A 22,174-nucleotide genomic window follows, 5' to 3' on the forward strand; every position below is an offset into this window, starting at 1 on the left:
TGAAAACATCCAGTCTGTTGAAAACTCTTGACTGTGGTCCTTTGGGGAAAGCTCAGTGGTAGAGCATCTTATTTGGCAGCCTGAGGCCACAGGTCTGGGCGGGTGCGCTCTTAAAGTCCAGTGCTAGGACACTGCAGTCTCCGGGAGACTGCCACCAAGCGTAGGACCCCTGCCAGGGGCCACAATTACAAAGGGAAGAAGGCAAACTTCCCACTTGTTCCAGAAAGAAAATGCTCATCTGTGAAGAACGCTGTTAGCTTTTTTTTTTATTTTGCTTTTGTTTTATTTGGGGTTACTTCTGGCTCTGGCTTTGCTGAAATCCTCCTGGCAGGCTTGAGACCATATGGGATGTGGGGTTCGAACCTGGATATTGAATCCAGGTTGGCCACATGCAAGGAAAACAAACTTCTACCTGCTGTGTATTATTGCTTTGGCCTCACTGTAGCTTTTTAGGACATTTTAATTTTAGGCACATGAAGCTGACAATGACCTGGTTTGGTGCAAGAAACAACCCAGCACCAAATCCTCCACCAGATTGAGAGCTTCCCTCACCATGTCCCACTGCCTCCACGCCAAATCATCTGCTTCCCATAAAGATCAGTTCTCAGTTTCTGTTGCACCTGGCTATGAGCTGCTTCCTTAGTAGGAGAGAGAGAGAGGGAGAGAGAGAGAGAGAGAGAGAGAGAGAGAGAGAGAGAGAGAGAGAGAGAGATCATCCCTCTCCTCCTGACTAAATTTGCTCAGCAAGATACTTTTCAAATCCCACCATGTAGTGCAGAGTTAGGAGTTAGCCCTGAGTGTCACCAGGTGTGGCCCAACAAAGCAAAAAATATATATATATATATATATATTTGAAAAAGGCTTTTTTAAATTAATTTTTGTGGCCCTGGAGTTGATGCTCAGATATGGAATTGCTGGATCAGATGGAAGCTCAAAGTTCTGGAGAAACGACCATATTGTTCCCCAAGAAATTAGGCCGTCGACACTTCTGCCACTAGTGGATCAGGCTCCCTTTCCTTTCCCCACCCACATCCCCAGCAACATTGGTTGGTCCTGTGCAGCTGCTGAGGGCTGGGGAGATGCTAAGTGGGCTGGTGCATCTGAACAGTGTGCACAATTCTTATTCTGCTGTGATTGTGTGTCTGGGGGACTCACCCCAGCCTCTCCCCTTGGATATCCTGGAGTCAGCTGGGTTTTAAGGGGACCTCAGACCAGCAAGACTCAGTACACCCAGGAACAAGCCACAGGGGAGTCCTGGTACAGTGAGGGACACCCCTTCTGCTTAAGTGCACCCTGTAAACACCACCAGCAGAGGCCTCGACTCCAGCGTCAGGATCTAGATGTGCTGGGCCAGATCCGTATCTTTTATCTGACAGCAAGATTGTGCTATTCTGTTTCTTCATTTCTTATCAATGCTTTAGGAACCCGCTGTCTCTTCCATGTCCTGGCACAGGAGACCGTTTCCAGAATGGCCTGTTTCTTCTTATCCATGCTCAGTATGTAACAAAAATTGACAGTGTTGGGCAATGATAAGAGCTAGAACTACAGGCAAAGCTTTAAAATGGGTTGGGAAAAATGTGCCTGAGAGGCTGATTTTTTTTAGTCACGTACTCCCATTTGCCATCATGGAAGGAAGCAAAGAGCAAAGCACGGGGCTGGGGGCACTTGTCTACACTCAGATCTTGGATTCAAAGCAGCTCCAGTGTGGCTCAAGTCCTCACATGTATCAAGGTGCCACGCGACCCTCAGCCGACATCATTTCCCCACTCACACCTTGGTGCATGCAACACAATGGTTGTTTATTGTGTGGGGAATGTGTGGTACTGATCTGAAATGGTTGCTTTGAAATCAATACAATTATTGATTAAAAAAAACACATACACAAATCTTAGTGATATGTAGGCTACCTCTTTAGTAACAAAAGTGCAAACCACACTGTGAGAGAGAGAGTGAGTGAGAGAAAGAGAGACAGAGAGATTGATCTTCCCCCAGAGGCAGGCAGGATAGAAGGAAGAAAAACTGGGGACATTGGTGGTGGGAATGTTTGCACCGATGAAGGGTGTTGACATTGTATGAACTGAAACTCAACACATGAACAACTCTGTAACAGTGGTTCTCATGGTGCTTTAATTAAATATATATTAATTTTTAAAAAGAACTTAACTTTGCATTATCAGAATAAAGTCTGTAGGCTAGAATATATATAAAAGACTGAGATAACTCAGCAATTGTACACTCTCACAATGAAATTTTCATTCTTATTTTGGTTTTTTTTTTTTTTTTTTTTTTTTTTGGCCACACTCAGTGGGTGCTCAAGAGATCACTCCTGGCTCTGCACTCAAAAATCATTCCTGGTGGGTCAGGGGACCATATGGGATACTGAGACTGAACCTAGGTGGATGGCATGCAAATCCCATGGTCTAGCAGGACTGCAGATCTGCAGGACTATCTCTCCAGTCCCATAGTGAAAAGTTTAAAGACTGGTTGTCTCTGCTGTGAGCTTGAAATGTCTTCTTCCAAACAATATCATTTATTCTAAAAATCCAAGGCACATTGTCTTCTATATTGTTGTGGGGGCCACACCTGACAGTGCTTGGGGGCCCATGTAATGATGGAGCTAGAACCTAGACCTCCTCTATGCAAAGCATCAACCTTTCAAATCATTCATTCCCTGCCACAGTTACCATTACACACTCTTGGGAGCATTGGCAAGTGGAGAGAGTCTGTCTTGTCCTTGAAAAAGTTGGGTGGTAATGGTTGAGATATTGTAATTATCATTTCACATGTCTGCTGATCAATGGGGTTGGGTTTGGGGATCCCACCTAGTGCTCAGGGAATCTCTACCTGCTGCTCAGGGCACCAAGTGGTGCATGGCTGAACAGGGTTGACCATGGGTTAAACAAATGTCTTAATCCCCGGACTATAGACTCAGACCTATGATTGGGTATAGACTAAGGGGGTAGCTCAGGCCAAGCTCACATTCTATGGGCACTGGAAATATAGCCTTTACTTGGGGTGAGGGGATTAAAAATCCCTCCAGTAGTGCTCAGGGTGTGGTACTGGCTATGCACTCAGAAATCGATAGTTCCTGGCAGGCACAGGGGACCATATGGGGGAGCCACCTTACATCCTGGATCATTGTGTGCAAGGCAAATGCCCTACACTGTGCTACTCTCTCTGGCCTCTGCCCCACCCTCTTTAAAAGAGAATATTCAGCAGGAAAGCTTCGTGTTTGCCTCGCAAATGATTGGCTTGGGTTTGTTCCTTAGCATTGTAAAATAAATCCCCATATATTGTGAAATCACCCCCATGTACCATATCTCTAACCCCAGGAGCTGGGTCTGAAGAAGCAAAGTAAAGCAGCTATGAAGGATTAATAAACCAAGTCAGTCAGGGAGAGAGATATGGAGTAGGTCTTCCTTTTGGCTTCATGATATCTCTCTGAGGGTGCACCCAAGTCAAAATAGACTTTTGTTTACTAAAACTGTACCCATCACGGCGGGGGGGGGGGTGAATCGAGGGAGATCAAATGATCTAAGTGGACTTAGACTTAGACCCCCCCCCCAAAAAAAGAAATCCAAAGGGAGAGATTTAAAGAAAAGAGGAAATTGGGGGAATGCCTTTGTTTTTGGGTTAATAGCTGGGTTGTCATCCTTACAAGCATCCTCCCCATCCTCAAGCACAGCAAGAGTGATCCCTGAGTTCACGGATAACCCTGAGCACATCTGAGTGTACGCCAAAAACCCAAAAGCCAAAACCCAAAAACCCAAAAACTCGCTCTCTCCTCTGCCAGGCAAAGAGAGGTAGTACCATGTGTCTTTTTTGCGGGTCTGTTCACCCCAAGTCCCATCTCACTGGGGATTGAGGCTTCACCCCTATGAACTGATTTGGAGACACAGTTTGCAACAAGGGAATGGCTGTCACCCATAGCTATGGATTTAATGTCCATTTTCAGGATACCTTCACAGCAAATATCTAGATGTCTTGGATGCTGGGGGCCCAGCTAGTTGGACCCCAAGCATTAACTATCCCAGATACTTACCTGGAGCTTTTGCTGTGTGTGTCTGCTCACACGTGGGCCATGTGCAAGGCAGTGCTTACACACTGGACATACCTCCCTGGCATCTGGAAAGTTCCTGTTCTAGCTGCTTTAATAGGTCTCGAGCTGGGGATGCTGCCCCCCCCCCTTCTTTGAGAGACACACTTGCTATCCTCTGCGGGTCCATATGTACATTCAGGACATGGATAGGTCTGGAAAGATGACCAAAAGGGTAGGGTATAGGCTTCGCAGGCAGGAGGTCTAGGTTTCTGGGTTCCCCAAGCACAACCGGAGGTGAATCCCCAGTACAACGCTTAGAGTAGATCCTCCCACCTATCTGGTGTGCACCCCAAACCCTTCCCCGAGGTATGGATCAATGGAAAATACTTTCAATGAGGTTTGCAACCAATTAAGCTATGGCGTGCTTAGTATGTCAAGAATGATTGCAGAGCTCAGTTGAGAGAGTGTACTTGGGTTTTTGGCTTCTGAGCTCTGTATCTAATTGGACAGTTCTCAAACTGGAATCTCTTTAACATGCTGAAAAGCTATAGAGAAACTCAAAATGTAAGAGCTTTTTTAGTGTGGATTTAAGGCTGATTTCATTTACAAATAAACAGGGACAAATAGTATATATATATATAATATATATATATATTATATATATATTATATATATATGAATTCATTTTAAAATAATAATGTCCACCGCATGCTAACATAACTGGAAAAAAATGAGTGCCTTTCCCAAAGCAACAATGTAAAAGAACAAATGACAACATTGGGGCTCATAAAAAATAACTGGAAAAAACTGGCCTTAAGGAGATAAGGAAGCCTTTTAACAGTCATTTCTGCTAACATGGGACACCCTTTTTGGCACTCCACAACTTAACATGTATAACCAGTTCTGAATTGTCAGGTGTTGCGGTGTGGAACTGAAACTCCGAACAGTAAAAGCCCTTTTTGTAAGGTCCCACTGAATTGAACCTTAGCAGTTGATCTTGCAGTTTCAGTTTTTGATCCCAGGAGTGATTTTGTAACATGAGTCACTGGTGAAGCAGATAATATTCCTTATCTAAATCTTGTAGGAAAACTCCACTGCCAGGTCCAGATAGGAAGTTTAAGCATTAAGTGTTCCTCTCAGTATCAAGAGAGATGTGCCACTCCCTAATTTTGCGAACTCTCTTACTGGGGGTGGTGTAGGGGAGTCCTGCATGTACTTAAGAGAACCCACTCTGGTAGTTGGCTCCAGGTTTGGATCATGTCCTACCAGCTTCTGCAAACAGAGTGTGTTTAAATCACCCTCGTGATTGCAAAACAACTGAGCGAAAGCTAAAGCGAAAAGCTCATCATATGCCCAGATGAGAACACGCAGCCCAGAGATAAACAAGCCCAAGACAAATGGCTTTCTTATATAGACTGCATGCTGCAGAATTATCAGTCTATTTTGGCCCTGGTTCTCTTCTTTCTTTCTTTCTTCTTTCTTTCTTTCTTTCTCTTTCTCTTTCTTTCTTTCTTTCTTTCTTTCTCTTCTTTCTTTCTTTCTTTCTTCTTTCTCTTTCTTTCTTCTTTCTTTCTTTCTTCTTCTTTCTTTCTTTCTTTCTTCTTTCCTTCCTTCCTTCCTTCCTTTTTCATTTCTTTTCTTTTTTTCTTTTTCTTTCTTTCTTTCCTCTCATCTTTCCTTCCTTTTTCTTTCTTTCTTCCTTCTTTCTTTCCTCTCGTCTTTCCTTCCTTTTTCTCTTTCCCTTCCTTTCTCTTTTCCTTTTTTCTTTCCTTCCTTCCTTCCCTTTCTCTCCCTTCCCCTTTCTTTTTCCCTCTCTTCCCTTCTTTTCTTTCTTTCTTTCCTTCGTTCCTTTTTCATTTCTTTCTTTCTTTCCTCCCTTCTCTCTCCAACTTCCTCTTTTTCTTTCTTACCTTTCTTCTTTCCTTCCTTCCTTCCTTCCTTCCTTCCTTCCTTCCTTCCTTCCTTTCTTTCCTTTCTTTCTTTTCTTTTCTTTTCTTTTTTTTTTTTTTTTTTTGGTTTTTTTGGGCCCACAGCCGTTTGATGCTCAGGGGTTACTCCTGGCTATGCACTCAGAAATCGCCCCCTGGCCTGGGGGGACCATATGGGACGTCGGAGGATTGAACTGCAGTCCCCTACGCTAGCGCTTGCAAGGCAAAAAACACCTTAGCTCTAGCGCCACCTTCCTCGGCCCCCTCTTTTTTTTTTTTCTTCTTTATTTCTTTCTCTCTTCTTTCCTTACTTTCTTCTCTTTTTCTTTTCTTCCCTTTCTTTCCCTCTCTTCTTTCCTTCCTTCCTTCCTTCTTTCTCTTTTTCTTTCTTTCCTTCCTTCCTTTTTCTTTCTTTCTCCTTCCTTTCTTCCTTTCTTTTTCTTTTTGTTTCTTATTTTTCTTTTTCTCTCCTTTCCCTTTTCTTTCTTTTTTTCTTTCCTTTCTTACTTTCTCTTCTTTTCTTTTCTCTTTTCTCCCTTTCCTTCCTTCTTTTTCTTTCTTTCTCTTTCTTTCCTTCCTTTTCTTTTTTCTTTTCTTCCCTTTCTTCTTTCCTTCCTTCCTTCCTTTTTTCTTTCTCTTTTCCTTCCTTTCTTTCCCCTTTCTTTTCTTCCTTCCTTTTTTCTTTCTTTTCCTTCCTTTCTTTCTCTCTCCTTTCTTTCCTTCGTCCTTCTTTCTTTTCTTTCTTTCTTTCTTTTCTTTCTTTCTTTCTTTCTTTCTTTCTTTCTTTCTCTCTCTCTCTTTCTCTCTTTCTTTCTTTCTTTCTTACTTTCTTTCTTTCTTTCTTTCTTTCTTTCCTTCCTTCCTTCCTTCCTTCCTTTTCTTCTTTCTTTCCTTCCTTCCTTTTTTTATAATTCAGAGATCTTTTATTTAAAAAAAAATGCCTCTCATGCTATGAATTCATAAGGAATGAGTTCCAGCAGCTCAGGCTCCTTTCCATTGGTTCTCACAAAGTGTGCTTCTCTGAAAGGAACCCAAGAAAGGAATCCAGGTTCTCTTTGGCTTCCTTCTTTTTCTGATCATTTTCCTTCACCCGCTTCAAGAAACTGTCTGGACTTTTAGAATGCTTAATATGCTCAATACGAACATTAATTCTCTTGGCAAGAATCTTGCCTTTGACTTGTTTTATTTACAACAATGCCAACAGTATGCTGGATAACATTGTAGACTCTTCTAGTTTTTCCATGGTAATTTGTGGGGCATTCCTTTTTGAACAGTGCCCATTCCCTTTATGTCTACAATATCACCTTTCTTATAAATCCATGTGTTCCAAAGGAACAACTCCATGTTTTCTAAAGGGTCTAGGAAAACATGTAGTGGGTGCCCTCCTCTTTCCCTTTGTGTTGGTCATGACTGTGATTTACAGGAAAAACTGAAGATGGTGGTTCTGGCCAAAGGCTCTTTCCTTTTTCTTTCCTTCCTTTTTCTTTCTTTGTTTCTTTCTTTCCTTCCTTTTTATTTCTCTTTCCTTCCTTTCTCTTTCTTTCCCCTCTTCCTTCTTTCCTTTCTTTTTTCTTTCCTCTCTCCCTTTTTCTTTCTCTCTTCCTTCTTTCTTCCTTCCTTCTTTCTTTCTCTTTTCCTTTCTTGCTTTTTCCTTCCTTTTTTCTTTCTTTCCTTTTTCTCTCTTCTTTCCTTCCTTTTTCTTTCTTCCTCTCTTTTTCTACCTTTCTTTTCCCTGTCTTCCTTCTTTCCTTCTTCCCTTCCGTATCTTTCTTCCTGTCCTTTTTCTTTTCTTCTTCCTTTCCTTTTGTTTCTTCTTTCCTTTTCTTTCTCCTTCCTCTCCTTCTTTCCTTTCTTTTTCTCTTTCCTTCTCTTTCTTTCCTTTCTTTTGTTCTTCCTTTCCTTCTTTCCCTCTCTCTATCCTTCCATCCTTTCTCTTTTCATTTATTCTTTCCTTCCTTCCCTTTTTTCTTTCTTTACTTTCTCTCTTCATTCCTTCTTTCTTTCTTTTTCTCTTCCTTTTTCTCTTTTTTCTTTCCTCCCCCTTTATTTTTCTCTTTCCTTTTCTTTCTCTTCTTTCTTTCCTTCCTTTCTTTTTCTTTCTCTATTTCTTTTCTTCTTCCTTTCTTTCCCTATCTTCCCTTCTTTCCTTCCTTTCTTTCCTTTTTTTTTGGTTTTTGCTCTCTCTCTCCTCTCTCCTCTCTTCTCTCTCTCTCTCTCTGTCTCTCTCTGTCTCTCTCTGTCTCTCTCTGTCTTGGTTTTTGCTCTCTCTCTCCCTCTCTCCTCTCTTCTCTCTCTCTCTCTCTCACTCTCTCTCTGTCTCTCTCTGTCTCTGGTTTTTGCTCTCTCTCTCCTCTCTCCTCTCTCCTCTCTCTCTCTCTCTCTCTCTGTCTCTCTCTGTCTCTGGTTTTTTCTCTCTCTCTCTCTCTCTCTCTCTCTCTCTCTCTCTCTCTCTCCCTCTCTCTCTCTCTCTCTCTCTCTCTCTCTCTCTCTCTCTCTCTCTCTCTCTCTCTCTTCTCTCTCTCTCTCTCATCTCTCTCTCTGTCTCTGTCTCCTTCCCTTCTCTCCCCCTGGCCCTCAACCCCCTCCCATGGTCCGCTGGCTACGGGGGCCAGGTCCGCCCGGGCTAGTCTACGCATGCGCGTCTGGGCCGGGCCTGGCCGGGTCAGAGGTCGCGAGCGCGGGGTGGGGCGCCCAGAGGAGCCAGAGCCAGGGCCACACCTACAGAGGTTCACTGGGCGTGCCGTCCGTTTGGCGCATGCGCACTGTGCTGGAATGAAGCCGCCGGGCCCGGCTTTCCGCCCGCCCAGCCCAGCCCCGCCCCGCGGGTGCCAATGCGCCTGCGCGTTCCCCGCCGCCGCCGCCGGCCCTCCCCCTCCCCTTGCCTGGCCCCCGCGGGGTTGCGGGTCCGGGTCCGAGTCCTGCCGGGACCATGTTCGCCAGCACTGGGGCTCCAGCGGGCTCTGTGAGTACCGGCCGCCGATCGGGGCCGGGTTCGGGTCCTGGGGGGCTCCTCGCCGGCCCCGCACGCCGCCCCCCCACCGGGCACCTCCTGCAAGAGGCTGCAGGGGGATTGGGACCCAGTGGCAGGTTTGGGGTGCGCCCCTGTCTGCGTCCTCTGCGCCCCCAACTTCGCTGCTCAGCCCGAGGGAGACGGCCAGGGCCCCCTGCAACCCCCAAGCAGAGCTCCAGGGCTGCTGCTCCCCCTCCAGTGCTCCCAGGCAGCTGCAGCTGCAGGTGGGCTGGGCTGGCTGCAGGCCTGGGACAGCCCTGGACCTCTTGGCACCCGTGCCCGCCTGGCCAGCCTCTCCTCCCCATGCCGAAGTCAGGGGACCCGGGGACCCCTGAGTGGCAGTGCCCAGGACTTCGGGGCTCCTCCCCTTCCCGGGCTGGCTGCCCTCCTCTCTGCCCCTCGAGCCAGGAGTCGACAGAGCAGCCCAGAAAGTACTGAAAAGTGGTGGAAAGAAGTTGCTGGGTGGTTTGCAGGGGCTGGGTTTTGTTTTGGTGGTTTTGTTTGTTTGCTTCTTTGCTTGTTTCTTTTGGCCAGAGGGCACAGATCCTGCTGTGCCAGGTCCCTTTCCTCTTGGTCCCATCTGTGGGGTCCGCAGAGGCAGAGGAGGAGCCCTTGGGCCTCACAGCCCCAAGAGTGTCAAGTCCGGACTGTCTCCTCCTCCTCCTCAGAAAGGCGACCTGGTCTTCAGTCAGCCCGGAAGCACCCTGGTCTTGCCCCTGGGGCAGCTGCACTTTTGCCAGACTTACAGCTGCTAGTCACCACTTTCCCTACCACTGTCCAGGAGGAGCACATCTTGATTTAGGCTTTCTTTTTTGGGGGGAGGGGTGCGGTGAGGGACACATCCAGCAGGGCTCAGGGGTCACTCCTGTTTGGCTCTGGACATGCGGGTGTGCCAGGCATGTGTCCTACCCACTACACTATTACTCTGGTCCTGAAACTCATCTTGGGACACAGGGTTGACTCTGGTCCACATTTCAGGACCCACTGACCGTGGGGTGCCTGGAATCCTTTTCCTGGAACCCAGGTCTGAAATCTGGGCGTGAGTTAGGGATGGAGCCTGAGGCTGGCACACTTTGCATCTTAGTGGGGTTTGGAAGTGGGTTTGTTATTTACGATTTCCTTAGTGTCACTGCTGTCTGTTTGATGTGGAGCATTGCTCAAACTGTGACCTCGATGGAATGTCGCTGTCCCGGGAGCCCCCTTGGGATGGAGTGCGAGGCTTTATGAAGATGTGTGTGTGGAAGGCACAACCAGGGAGGGGTTTTCCTGGGTCCACACCCGGAGCCCACAGGAGGTGTGTGTCTGATTACTTCCCCTTGTCCTTGAGCATCTAGCATCTTAAACTCCCATTCCTGGCCGACAACAACAACAACGAAAGCTTAGTTGCTAACTTTATGCACCTGTTTCCTCTGCCTGGTTTTTCCTTGTTGCTCCAGTCTCTGATCAGGTTTGAGACCGGGGAAGGAGCTGGTGGGTGGCTGAGTTTTGAATTTCCGAGTTAGGTTGCCACCTTGAAAAAGTAACGGGCATGGCCCAGGCCTCCTCCTGGCCACTAGCCCTGCCTCAGTTTCCCCCCACGAACACCAGTTGGGTTCAGATCAGAGCTTCCAGACTCTTGCTCTCAATATTTTGGCTAGCCCCAGAGATTTTGCTGCAGCCCTGGGTTTAGAGATCTATAAGGCAGGCACAGAAACCAGACCAGTACTGCTAATCTCAAGGGGTTTCTTTTGGGGGGGACCACACTCTGCTGTGCTCTGAGCTGACTCCTGAGTCTGCTTAGGGCTCATTCCTGGCCAGCGCCACATACTTTAAGCGCTTCACCCACTCTACTGTCTCTGGCCTAAACTGTACGTTTTATTTATTTATTTTTTATTTGTTGGGTAATGCTGTGGGTCCACACCCAGCAGTGCTTTGGGCTTCCTCTTAGCTCGGTGCTCAGGAATCACTCCTGGTGGTGCTCAGGGGACCATATGGGATGCTGGGGATTGGACCCAGGTCAGCTGCATGCTGGACGAGTGCTCTCTTTTCCTACTGTCCTGTTGCTCCGGCCCCTATATAATATTGTTTTAAAAAGTTTATGAAAAGTGTCGCAACCAGCTCTGGGGTGTGACCCAGCTAAGTTTAAGTGTGTTGTGAACAGATATGAGTCTTACAGGCCAGGCAGTGCTCGGAACTCTCTGTCAGAGTTTATTAATGTCGTAAGCCATCTTTAAGGACACATGCAACAGTCATACCTTCACAATATGTGCAGAGTTTGCAGGTAAATTGTGAATTTTTTTTTTGTTATTGTGGGTTTTGTTTTTGTTTTGGAGCCACATGCAGGTTTGAGGTAGCAAGTGTCACGCCTGCCAGTGTTAGATGAGGGAGAAAGACAAAAGCAGGTGCCTGGGTGGAGGGACACAGTTGTCAAAGATGCCCCATGGCAAGTGGGCACATCATCCTGTCCATGAGGTGAAGGCCAGAGGCTGGGCAGGGCCCCTTGGGGAGGCAGCTGTAGAGAGCATGCCCAGCCTTGTGGGCCACCTGCTGGACAAGCATGGTCACTTTGTCCATGTGTAGGAACCCCCCAGGGGTATCCTGGAGACAGCCAGGGCTCAGCCTGCGCCTCAAAGCAGGAGTTTAGGAGCTCTGGGTCAGATGTGGGGGTTACACCTGGAAGGGCCTTGGAGCCCAGGCTTGGCCCTGCTGCTGGACTTGGCTCTGTGATCTTCCAGAGGCCTGGCTCCTGGGTCTCTCCTGAGCTGTTCCTACTTAGGGCATCAGAAATCAGAATTTAGGCAATGAGGTTCTGAGTGAACTCTAGGCTTGGGGGGACCAGCTGGAGGGATGGAGGGGGGGGCTTGTGAGTAGAGTAGCTGAGGTATGTGTGGTTTCAGAGGAAGTTCCAGAGAGGTGGGCAGAGTTGTTGAATAAAAGTGAGTGGGGGAGGGACGGAAGGAAGCAGATCTGGGCACCAGATGGTGTCACCCCTCAGTCAGTCAGGAAATATGGAGGGGGAGAGAGAGAGGAAAGAGGGAGAGATGGAGGAGCAGGGAAGGAAGAGGAGGAGGATGAAGGGGGCAGAGTGGTGGAAGGGGAGGAGAGGGGAGGAGAGGACAGGTAGAGAGAAGGGAGAAGAAGGGAGGAGGAGCTGGGTCTGGGGTGTGTTTCATGATTCTGGGATCACTGAGCTGAGGTGGGGCAGGGTTGTGGGTGTGGATAAGGACAGGATTTATGGACAGGAGATGGGGGTCCCAGAGGGTTGCCCACCTGGTCCCCCACTGCTTTGTCTGCAGCAGCTGCTTCCTGCCCCCTGGGAACAGGCCACTTTGGGCCATCTCTGGTGGACGCCTGGTGCCTGATCCGGCCCTGCCTCCCGCCCTGGCCTTGGTCAGTGCTGGCCAAGCTGTTCCTCGGGTCCCAGGACACATGGGGAGTGCTTAGGTGGGCTTTGAGTCAAGAGAACTCTGCTGGGGCTGTCCATACTCTGTGCCCAGCTGCAGGCTAGGCGGCAGCCCCTGCCTTCTTCCACACGCTGCCCTGTGCGTCGTTGAAGATGGAACTGGAGTGAGCAAAACATTCATGCGACGCCCTGAGCAGGCTCCTGGAAGTCCAAGTGTTTTCCTTGTGGGCACACGTGGGGTGGTGACCACACTTACAGTGCTCAGGGTTTACTCCTGGCTCTGCACTCAGGAATCACGAGTGGTGGGCTCTGGGGTGGCAGGGATTGAACCCGGGGATTGAAGTGCATGCAAGACAAACACCTTCCCGCTGTGCTATGGCTCCGGCCCTTTTCCTGGCTCTTTTTCATTCCATATTGAGAAACTAGCACTTCCCCTACCATTTGTCTCCTTCAGCTCAGCTTTCCCCATATCAAGCCCCCAAGCCCACTGCAGTTCCTGTGACAGCACTTCCCAGCCCCCGGAAGCCAGGTCCTTTGCACCCCACAAATCTGGCCAGGTGTTTCACCTGCGGATACTATATGTCTTTGGGCTCCTTGAGCTTGAGTGCGTTTTATTTCGGATCTCTGCCCTCTGCACCTCCACCATACCTGCTGGATGTCTCATCTGTCCTTCCCCTGGGTGAACCCTGGATTGGGCACTGCTGTTTTCTCGGCCCTTCAATGGAAGGGGGTGATGGGCTTTTGTTGTGGCCCCTGGAAGGGGTGAGGCGGAGGACATAGGGGAGTGTATTGTGGATGGACAGTCAGCTGGGCTCAGGAAGACTTGGCCCTTGAGCAGTGGGGTCCCCCCTGAGCATCTTGCTCCCCACAATCACCATCTGAGCCCTGTCTGGGCAAGTGAGAGTGGCTCTTCCTTATGCCCAACTTGCCCTCCCTTTCCTGGTGATCGGGTCCAGGGTGCAATCGGGTCCCGGACATTGGCGTCACAGGTAGATGGGTCATGAGGATCAAGGTATCCTTTGGCCCCCTCGGGGACCTGTGTCCAGCTGCTTGTGGACCCCTGGAACTTTGTCCAGCAGGCTGATCCACTTGCCTGCCTTTACTCCATGGCTCAATGGGGTTCTGGACTTTGAGGTACCTGGCCTGCCCCCGTCCCTGTCTAGCTGCTGACCCATCCTCTGTTCTCGTGGGTGTCTGGGATTCCCCAGCAGTGGGTGACAGTGGAAGGGGCATTCACAGGTGGGCAGCACAGGGTCAGGCTCAATTCACCTGAGGGTGCCCAGCCAGTGGTACCTGGGGCGACTGGAGGGGCCCTCAATCCCATTCCTCCCAGCATGGATTTTGCTGCTGGACAGATGGTAGGGCCGATACTACAGAGACAGGATGGGGGACAGCACTTGCCTAGCATATGCCAACTAGGCTTGACCCCCAGGACCCTGTTTGTTCCTATGAGCCCTGCCAGAGGTGATCCCTGTCATTATGGGGCCCCATGGGAACCCAGGTTTCATAGACAGCGTGGGCACAGGGATTCCCACTCTGGGGTTCACTCCCCGGCATCCAATAGGGTCCCCCAAGCACCCCAGGAGTGATTCCTGAGTGCAGAACCAGGAGTAAACCCTGAGTATCACCAGGTGCAGCCCCCAAAACAACAACAAAAAGAAATGGCCTGTTGTTGTCTTTCTTTGTATCTTTTTTGGAAGTAAAATAGTTTTATTTAGGGGGGAGAGCAGCAAGGTGTGTGGGTGAGAGAGACAGAGAGAGAGAAATGTATTCAGAAAGAATTCATGGGTTTCTGCAAGGGTGGGCAGGCTGAGGAGACCCCATAAAACAAAAGGAAGGAATGACACATTCTAGGGTGAGACTCGGGTGACCTCAGAATGGGATTATGCCTGTCTCTTTTGAAATGTCTGAGAAAGGGAGCTTTTCCCCTCACCTAGTGCTTGTTTTTCTAAGTTTGGACTTACTTGGCCATTCATATACTTCACTCTTTTATTCCATTTAGAGATGAATTTTGTGGGGGAATGGGAGGAGGGAGCAAGCTCCCTCACTCAGTGCCACTTCCAGTGGTTCTCTGCTAACCCTGCTGGACAGGGCAATTCTCAGAGCTGGCCTTGCAGTGCTGCTGTGCTCAGTGGTGCCAGGGGTGGGCACTGGGCTGCACTCAGGGCTCTTCTGGGGCTGTGGGGTGCTGGGCATTGAATTAGGGGCCCTTGGATTGCCAGACCGGCCTATGCCTCTGATCACTGAGCTTTCTCCTTGCTGTTTGTAGTAATTTAACACTTAATTTGTAAAAGACCTTTTAAAGGGCCTGTGGTCCCTGCTCTTCATGTCTATACCCCTGTACCTATATGAAAAAAACTCGAAGCCGCTTCATGACTGGTGTATCATCCCGTTTTCTTGTGGGAATCCCCAAAAGTTTACTGACGGTCGAGTCATCAGAGGTAGGAAAACCCATGAGGTGGTAAACCTCACTCTCTAGGGGGTGTGAACCACACTGGGGGGCTTTGACAAGTTTCCTTTGGTCTCTGACTGTGGCTCAGCAACCCTGTGCTGTGCTGGACCCTGTTTGCCCTGCGGGGGGCGCACGTGTCAAAGCACAGTCCTAGTCTCAAGCCACTGTGGAATTTCCAGGACTTCCCTTTCACTCTGGAAAAAGCCACTGACAAGCTCCTTTCTTTTTTCTTTTTTTCTTTTTTTTTTTTTTTTTTTGCCATTCTTGGCTGCATTCATGGTTACTCCTGGCTCTGTGCTCAGAAGTTGCTCCTGGCAAGCTCGGGGGACCATATGGGATGCTGGGGATTAAACCCGGGCCTGTCCTGGGTAGGCCAGATGCAAGACAAACACCCTACCGCTGTGCTATCACTCTGGCCCCATGACAAGATCTTGTTGTTTCCTTTTTTCCTGCCCGTCTGCCACTCTCCTGCCCTGTGGCTTATGAGCCACAACGTGGCTGCATCTGACCATCAGTGGAAGTGTGGCACTGGGGGGCATCTGGCTGTTCATGTGAGGAACAATTTGAGTAATCTGTGCTTTAAGCAGCTGCCGCTGTAGCTAATGGGCCTGCGCATCTGTCATTGGGCACCTGAGTGGTGCCACATTTCTCCTGTGTCCTGACTGGGGCTAATCTGTGCGCAGGGTTTTGGGTTGTCTGTCTTCACTTTCCTTGGCCATGCACTATAGGAGTGGAGTTGTTGGGGCGTCCAGTAATTCTCAGTCTTTGAGGATGTATGAAGAATGCTAAGATAACATAGAAAAGTACATTTTAGGGGGGGGAATTGATTTGGGGGCCACACCCAGCAATGCTCTGGGGTTACTCCTGGCACTCGGGAATCCCTCTTGGTGGTGCCCAGGGGACCCTGTGGGATGCTGGGGAAAGAATCCAGGTCAGTTGCCTACAGGCAAACCCTTCCTTCCTTCCTTCCTTCCTTCCTTCCTTCCTTCCTTCCTTCCTTCCTTCCTTCCTTCCTTCCTTCCTTCCTTCCTTCCTTCCTTCCTTCCTTCCTTCCTTCCTTCCTTTCTTCCTTCCTTCCTTCTCTCCTTTTCCTTCCTTTCCTTCTCTTCCTCCCTTCCTCTCTCCCTTGCTCTCTTCCTCTCTTCTTTCCTCCCACCCTCCCTCCCTCCCTCCCTCCCTTCCTTCCTTCCTTCTTCTCTTCCTCCCTTCCTTTTTTCTTTCCTCTCCTTCTTCCTTCCCCCCTCCCTTCCTTCTTCACTCCCTCTTTCCCTCCCTTCAACTCACCCTCCCTCCCTCCCCTCTTCCCTTTCTTCCTTCCATAGACTTGAGACCAGCTTTCCACCTCCTGGTCCCAGCCTGCTCTCCCCCAGAGCTGGCTGCTAGCTACCCTGCGTTCCTTAGCACAACCAAGGGAAAGAACTGCCTGGCACTGGGACACCCCCATGCAGTGGTGATGCTTCTTTAGGGGTGCCCCTCCCCCCCCCAGCAGCTGTCTGCTCTGCACTTCACTCAGCCTCCACTGTGGCCTGAGCCGGGGCTCCATCCCTCCACCTTCTCCCTTCTCTGCTGTGGATGTTTTGTGCATTTGACCCTGAGCTCCACTCACTGCTCTTCTCAGCCTGGGGGGGGGGGGCCTCCCTGAATGCAGCTGTGAAGGGTCTGTGCTGAGAGGGGAGGCGCCTTTTCTCACGGCTCCCCTTTTGAGGTTCCGACTCTCTCTGCATCGACCACTTCCTGGCTGTGGTCACTGAGGCCAGAGGAGGCTCGTGGCTCCCTGGTTCCTGCAGGTAAGGGCTCAGCGAAACCTCCCACTGAATTAGCAGCCAGTTAGTCAAGAACAACTGCTGATTCTTATTGGGGGGCGGGGAGCTGTTGGACCTACCTGTGCTCAGGAATTACTCTTTGACTTGCTGAGGAGACCATAGAGGATGCTGGGGATGGAAGCTAGGTTAGATAGATGCAAAGCCAGTGTCCTTCCCACTGAGCTATTTTTGTTAGTTGGTTTTGTTTTTGCTTTTGCTTTTGGGTCCCTCCTGGTGCCCCTCTGAGTTACTCCTGGCTCTGCATTCAGAAATTACTCCTGGCAGGCTAGGGGGACCATATGGGATGCCAGTGGTCAAACTAGGTTGCCTCATGTAAAACATCCTATCCACTGTGCTGTCACTCCTGCCCTTGATTCTTAAAATAGGTTTTTATAAAAGGTCTCTGAGTTTCCCTCAACCAGATCTTTCAGAGAATGATAGATGCTTTAAAAATAACCCATGTACTTAATGTACTTCTCTTAGAACAGAATATATATATATATATATATATATTATATATATATATATGTATATATATATTGGTTTTTGGGTCACACATGCTCAGGGGTCACTCCTGGCTCCACGCTCAGAAATTGCTCCTGGCAGGCACGGGGGACCATATGGGATGCCGGGATTCGAACCACCGTCCTTCTGCATGAAAGGCAAACGCCTTACCTCCATAGTATCTCTCCGGCCCATACATATTATTTTTGGGGGGGTCATACCCAGTGGTGCTCAAAGGTTACTCCTGGCTCTGCAGTCAGAAATTACTCTTTTCAGGGATCCAAAGACCATATGTGATGCCAGGAATTGAACCCAGGTCGGCTGAATGCAAGGTAAATGCCCTCTCCACTGTACTTTTGCTCCAGCCCCAAAACATTTGCTTGTTCATTTCTATTTTTATTTGGCCTCTGTGCTCAGGCATCACTCTTGGCTTACTTGGGGAACCATGTGAGATGACAGACATCAAACTTGGGCCAGCTGTGTGCAAAGCAAGTGCCTTATCCATCACACTATTTCTCCAACTACTCAAAATAAACTTAGTACATCTATGTAGTAAGACTGTTAGAAATATTTTGCACATTATTTAGGAAAAGCCTTCCACAGACATGAGTTTTTTTTTTTATTTATTTTGGTTTTTGGGTCATGCCTGGTGGCACTCAGGGGTTTCTCCTGGCTCTGCACTCAGAAGTCACTCCTGGCAGGCTTGGGGGATCATATGGAATGTGGGGAACCGAACTGGAGTCTATCTGGGGTTGGCCTTGTAGGAGGCAAACACCCTACTGCTGTGCTGTTGCTCCAGCCCCTAGACCTGAGAATTTGTAACTTTACAGTTGACTCACAGTCAAGGCCCTGGGTTTGACCTGGCACTACTAAGGTGACCCCCAAGCACCAAGCTAGGAATTGCCCCTGGGCACTGCCAAGTGCCCTTCCAATCCATCATTCCATTTTGTGGTTAGAGCATCGTTCTTCTCTCGGATAAAATGATGTTGCGTATGAAGGTCATTTTCGGAACCCCCTGGGGTGTCTTTAGCTAATCTCCCGGATGGAGATTTTCTTGCATCTTAGGAATTGTGTGTGTGAGTATGTGTATACGCATGCAAGTGTGTGATGTGCATATGTGAGTGTTTGTACATGTGTGTATGGGTGAGTGTGAATGTATCCATGTGTGTGATTGTGTGTTTGTGAGTATATGTGTGAATGTGTGTATGCTTACAAGTGTGTGTATTTGTCAATGGTTATTTGTGAAATTGTGAATATTTGTGTATAAGTTTTTGAGGGATAACGTGCTGGGAGTTGAATCAGGTCGGCCACAAGGCTTGTGCCTTCATCCATTTGTCCTCTCTCCCCCTTTACCTCCCCCCTCTTTCTCTGTGTCTCCCTCCTTCCCTCTTGCTCCCATCTCTCCTTCTCTTTGTCTTTCACTGTCTCTCTTTTACTCTCTCAGTAGCTTCTACATTAATAGTGTCCACTGCTCCATAGCCCCCCAAATCCCATCCCTGCAGTCTCTGCCTTTACCTGGCCTGTCCTTACTCCACATGTCCTTATTCCACCCCTTCCCTCTGTCTGTCACTGCCCAGGACTGTCCTGCCTTTTGTTCCCAGCCCCCTATGCAAGAGGACATGCTTTTGGCCTCGCAGTTTCTTTCCAGTCACCTCTGCTGTCTCTTTAGGCATCATCGTGGGGTTTGGCAAAGCCTTTTTCCCGGTCTCCTGTGTGGTTCCTCACAGCCTGGGCAGAGGCTGCTGACCAAGGTGATTTTTGCCTCTTTATGGCGGACAGTGCCAAGAGGCTGTTACCAGGCTGCCTAGGACCGACCCTTTTGGGACAGAGGCTCTTCAGAACTGCCATCCTTGGTGGCTGTGGCCTCTGGATGCGGGACGCGCATCTGTTCCCCTCCCTGTCCCCTCTCTCGCTGCAGCCCAGGTTGAGATAGTTAGTCCTGAGGAACAGGGACTGAGTTCACACATGCCCAAAGGGTGTCCAGCTCAGCCCTTCATACTTGTGGGAACCCTGCTGGGTGCCAAGGGATTCTCTGAGCTTGGGAGGCAGCTTGGGACAAGGCCACCAGACAGCCTGGCTTTCCTGGGGTTTGCAGCTGGTACAGCAGACTAGGAAACACCCAGAGGGTAAAGAAGGAATGCAGGGGGGCAGAGAAACATGATGATGAGGGGGTTCGGAGGATAGGTCAATGGTGAGATCCCACCCAAGGTGCAGAGTACTCTAGGGAGAGGAAGAGACTGGCCCTGAGTGGAGGGACAGGGAGCTGGCAGGAGGTGACCGTGCTTGAAGTGTGCAGGACAGGAAGTGCTCACTTGAGCCCAAAGAGCCGACCAGAAAAGGCAGGATGTGAACGGAATCTGCCTGCGCATTTTTTTCCCTCATATTTCTCTAAGTGCAAGCCTGTGGCTTATTCCTCTCTCACGGAGTGGAGGGTCCCATCCCTGGGCCTTGTCCACCCAGCCACACTCACTCCTTTTCCTTGTTCCCCCAAGATGGCAAGTGATATTGGTTGGCTTTGTGCCCTGTACAAATATTTTGGTCCTGACTTATTATCTTTTCCCCTGATTTCTATCCTAGTATGTGATCCCTCTCCATTCCTGATTTAAGGTCATTTTTTTCTCCTTATGGGGGAGGACCACACCCGGTTGTGCTCAAGAATTACTGTATTTTTCACTCTATATGATGCACTTGATCATAAGATGCACATAGTTTTTTTTTTAATATATATATATATATATATATTTTTTTTTTGGGTTTTTCGGGCCACACCCATTTGATGCTCAGGGGTTACTCCTGGCTAAGCGATCAGAAATTGCCCCTGGCTTGGGGGGGGACCATATGGGATGCCGGGGGATTGAACCGAGGTCCTTCCTTGGCTAGCGCTTGCAAGGCAGACATCTTACCTCTGGCGCCACCTTGCCGACCCCTAAATATATTTTTTATTTAAGTAACATGATCTTAGTTGGGTTACAGTCACAAACAGAACACCCTCCTTCACTAGTGTTATATTCCCCCCACCCCCTTCCCATCCCCTGCCTGTATTTGAGACAGGCATTCAACTACAGTTATTTGTTTTTAAGTTCAGTAAATCGTATTTTTTTTCCTTAGAGGATAAGAGTAAAAAAATATAGTAAAGGTGTAATAGTGGCAATCATCGTTGTTTGCATAGGTCCAGAAAAAGGGGGAAAATGGGAAAAAAATCCTTGACCTGATTACAAAAAGGCCTCACCCCAGAAGTTTATTGGCATAAGACTGACTCTGGGTTCCAGGCATACCAATCTGTCGAACCCGAGTCATTCTCCGTGGTCCCAGTGAAACTTTTTCACACTTTAGCTATTGTTGGTATCAGATTCTTATATTAAAGATTCTGGATTCTGAGACGCACATAGTTTTAGATGCTCTCTTCCCCTGCACTCAGGCTTCAGTTCCAGGTGTCATTTGCTTTATAAGACACATCTTTTGGGGAAAAAATACATCTTACTGAATGAAAATATGGTACTTTCTGGCTCTACACTCAGGAATCACTCCTGGTGGGTTCCAGGGACCATATGGGATGTTTAGGATTGAGCCTGGGTTGACTGTGCAAGGCAAATGTCCTATCCAGTGTGCTATTGCTCTGTTGCCCTGCTCCTGCTCCTTTCGTTTGTTTGTTCTTGGGGTGGGGCCACATTTGGTGGTGCTCAGGGGTTACCTCCTGGCTCTGCACTTAGGAATAATTGCTGGCTTGTGGGACTTCGTGGGACCATTTGGGATATCGTGGATCATGTGAACTCAGGTTGGCCACATGCAAGGCAGTTGCCTGACCCATGGTACTTTCTCCCTGGCCATTATTATCTTTTTCAATAGCACTAAATTCAGTTTGCAGCGCCCCAGTTGGAGTTTGCAACCCCACCCATGTGAGATGTCTTTCTGCTCTTGTTGGGTGTCTTTGATTTGAGTCTCAGCGCACTGTTGGCTTCATAAAACACTCCGCAAGGTATTTCTCCTGTCCCAACTAGCAGAAGAGTTTGTGTGAAACTGCTACTCCTTTATCTGTAACTTTTTCCCCCTTTTCTTCAAATGTTTGCTGTTTTATCTTTTTCCAGTGAGGCCATCAGGCCCGAAGTTTTCCTTGTTGGAGATTTTTTATAAAAAGTTTTGTTTTAGGAACTGCGCTGGACAGTACTGTTCATAAGGATTCATGCATCATAAAGTAGCACCTCACCAGACCCTCCCCAACAGCAACCACTCTTGTTGGAAGACTTGAATTTTAAATACACCTTCTACATTTCTAGAGGACAATTCCAGCTATGTGTTTTTCTCTTTGAGTAAGCTTAGTTGGTTGTGTCTTGTAAAATAAATCCCATGTTGTGAAATCACCACATGTACCTTATTTCCAATCCCAGGTGGATGGGTCTGAAGCAGGTAGGGTAGCTGGGAGAATTCATGAACCAAGTCAGTCAGGAGAGAATCATGGAGTCAGTTGACTTTTTGCCTCATGGTATCTCTAAGGTATCTCTGAGCACACAAAGCCAAAATGGACTCTTTATTAATCCAGTCCCAGTTCAGCGGGAAGGGGAAGGTCGAGATAGAGACTAAAGTACCTATCCAGGTGGGCTTTTATATATCAAAGGGTTAGGTGAAAAGGAAAGAGGAAATTGGGGGGAATGCCTTTGTTTTGGGTTAATAGCTGTGTCTAAGTACCTTTTTTATGTTTTATGTTTGGTTTTTGAGCCACTTGGGGCACCACTTGAGTTGCTTCTGGCTCTGTGCTTAGAAATTACTCGTCTCTGACTCGGGGGAACCGATGGGATGCTGGGGATTGAACCTCTGGTCAGCCGTGTGCATGTGTAAAACAAACACTCTCCTGGTCGTTCTTTCGCTCTGGGTCCTTTGCTTTCTTCTTCATTGATTTCTGCTTTGTCCTTTTTTCTCTTGTTTTTAAAGATGGTTGAAATCTGCATTTTGAAGCATTTTCTCTTCCTATACAAGCATCTGATGCTGTGGAAACTTTTCTTTAAATCCTGCTGTATTGAGCACCCCCCCCCCACCTGCTTGTCTTCTGTTTTTTTCCCTTT

General features: G+C 48.4%; 1 protein-coding gene across 1 annotated transcript in view; it reads left to right on the forward strand.

The window, feature by feature from the left end:
- The first annotated feature begins 8,601 nt into the window (after positions 1 to 8,601).
- UBAC2 (UBA domain containing 2) overlaps positions 8,602 to 22,174 on the forward strand; it is a 130,258-nt gene continuing 116,685 nt past the window's right edge. The window contains exon 1 of the mRNA XM_049778523.1: positions 8,602 to 8,929. Coding sequence (XP_049634480.1) covers positions 8,602 to 8,929 — 328 coding nt within the window. The remainder of the gene's footprint in view (positions 8,930 to 22,174) is intronic.

This window comes from Suncus etruscus, chromosome 8 (genome assembly GCF_024139225.1).
Source record: "Suncus etruscus isolate mSunEtr1 chromosome 8, mSunEtr1.pri.cur, whole genome shotgun sequence".
Lineage (NCBI taxonomy): Eukaryota > Metazoa > Chordata > Mammalia > Eulipotyphla > Soricidae > Suncus > Suncus etruscus.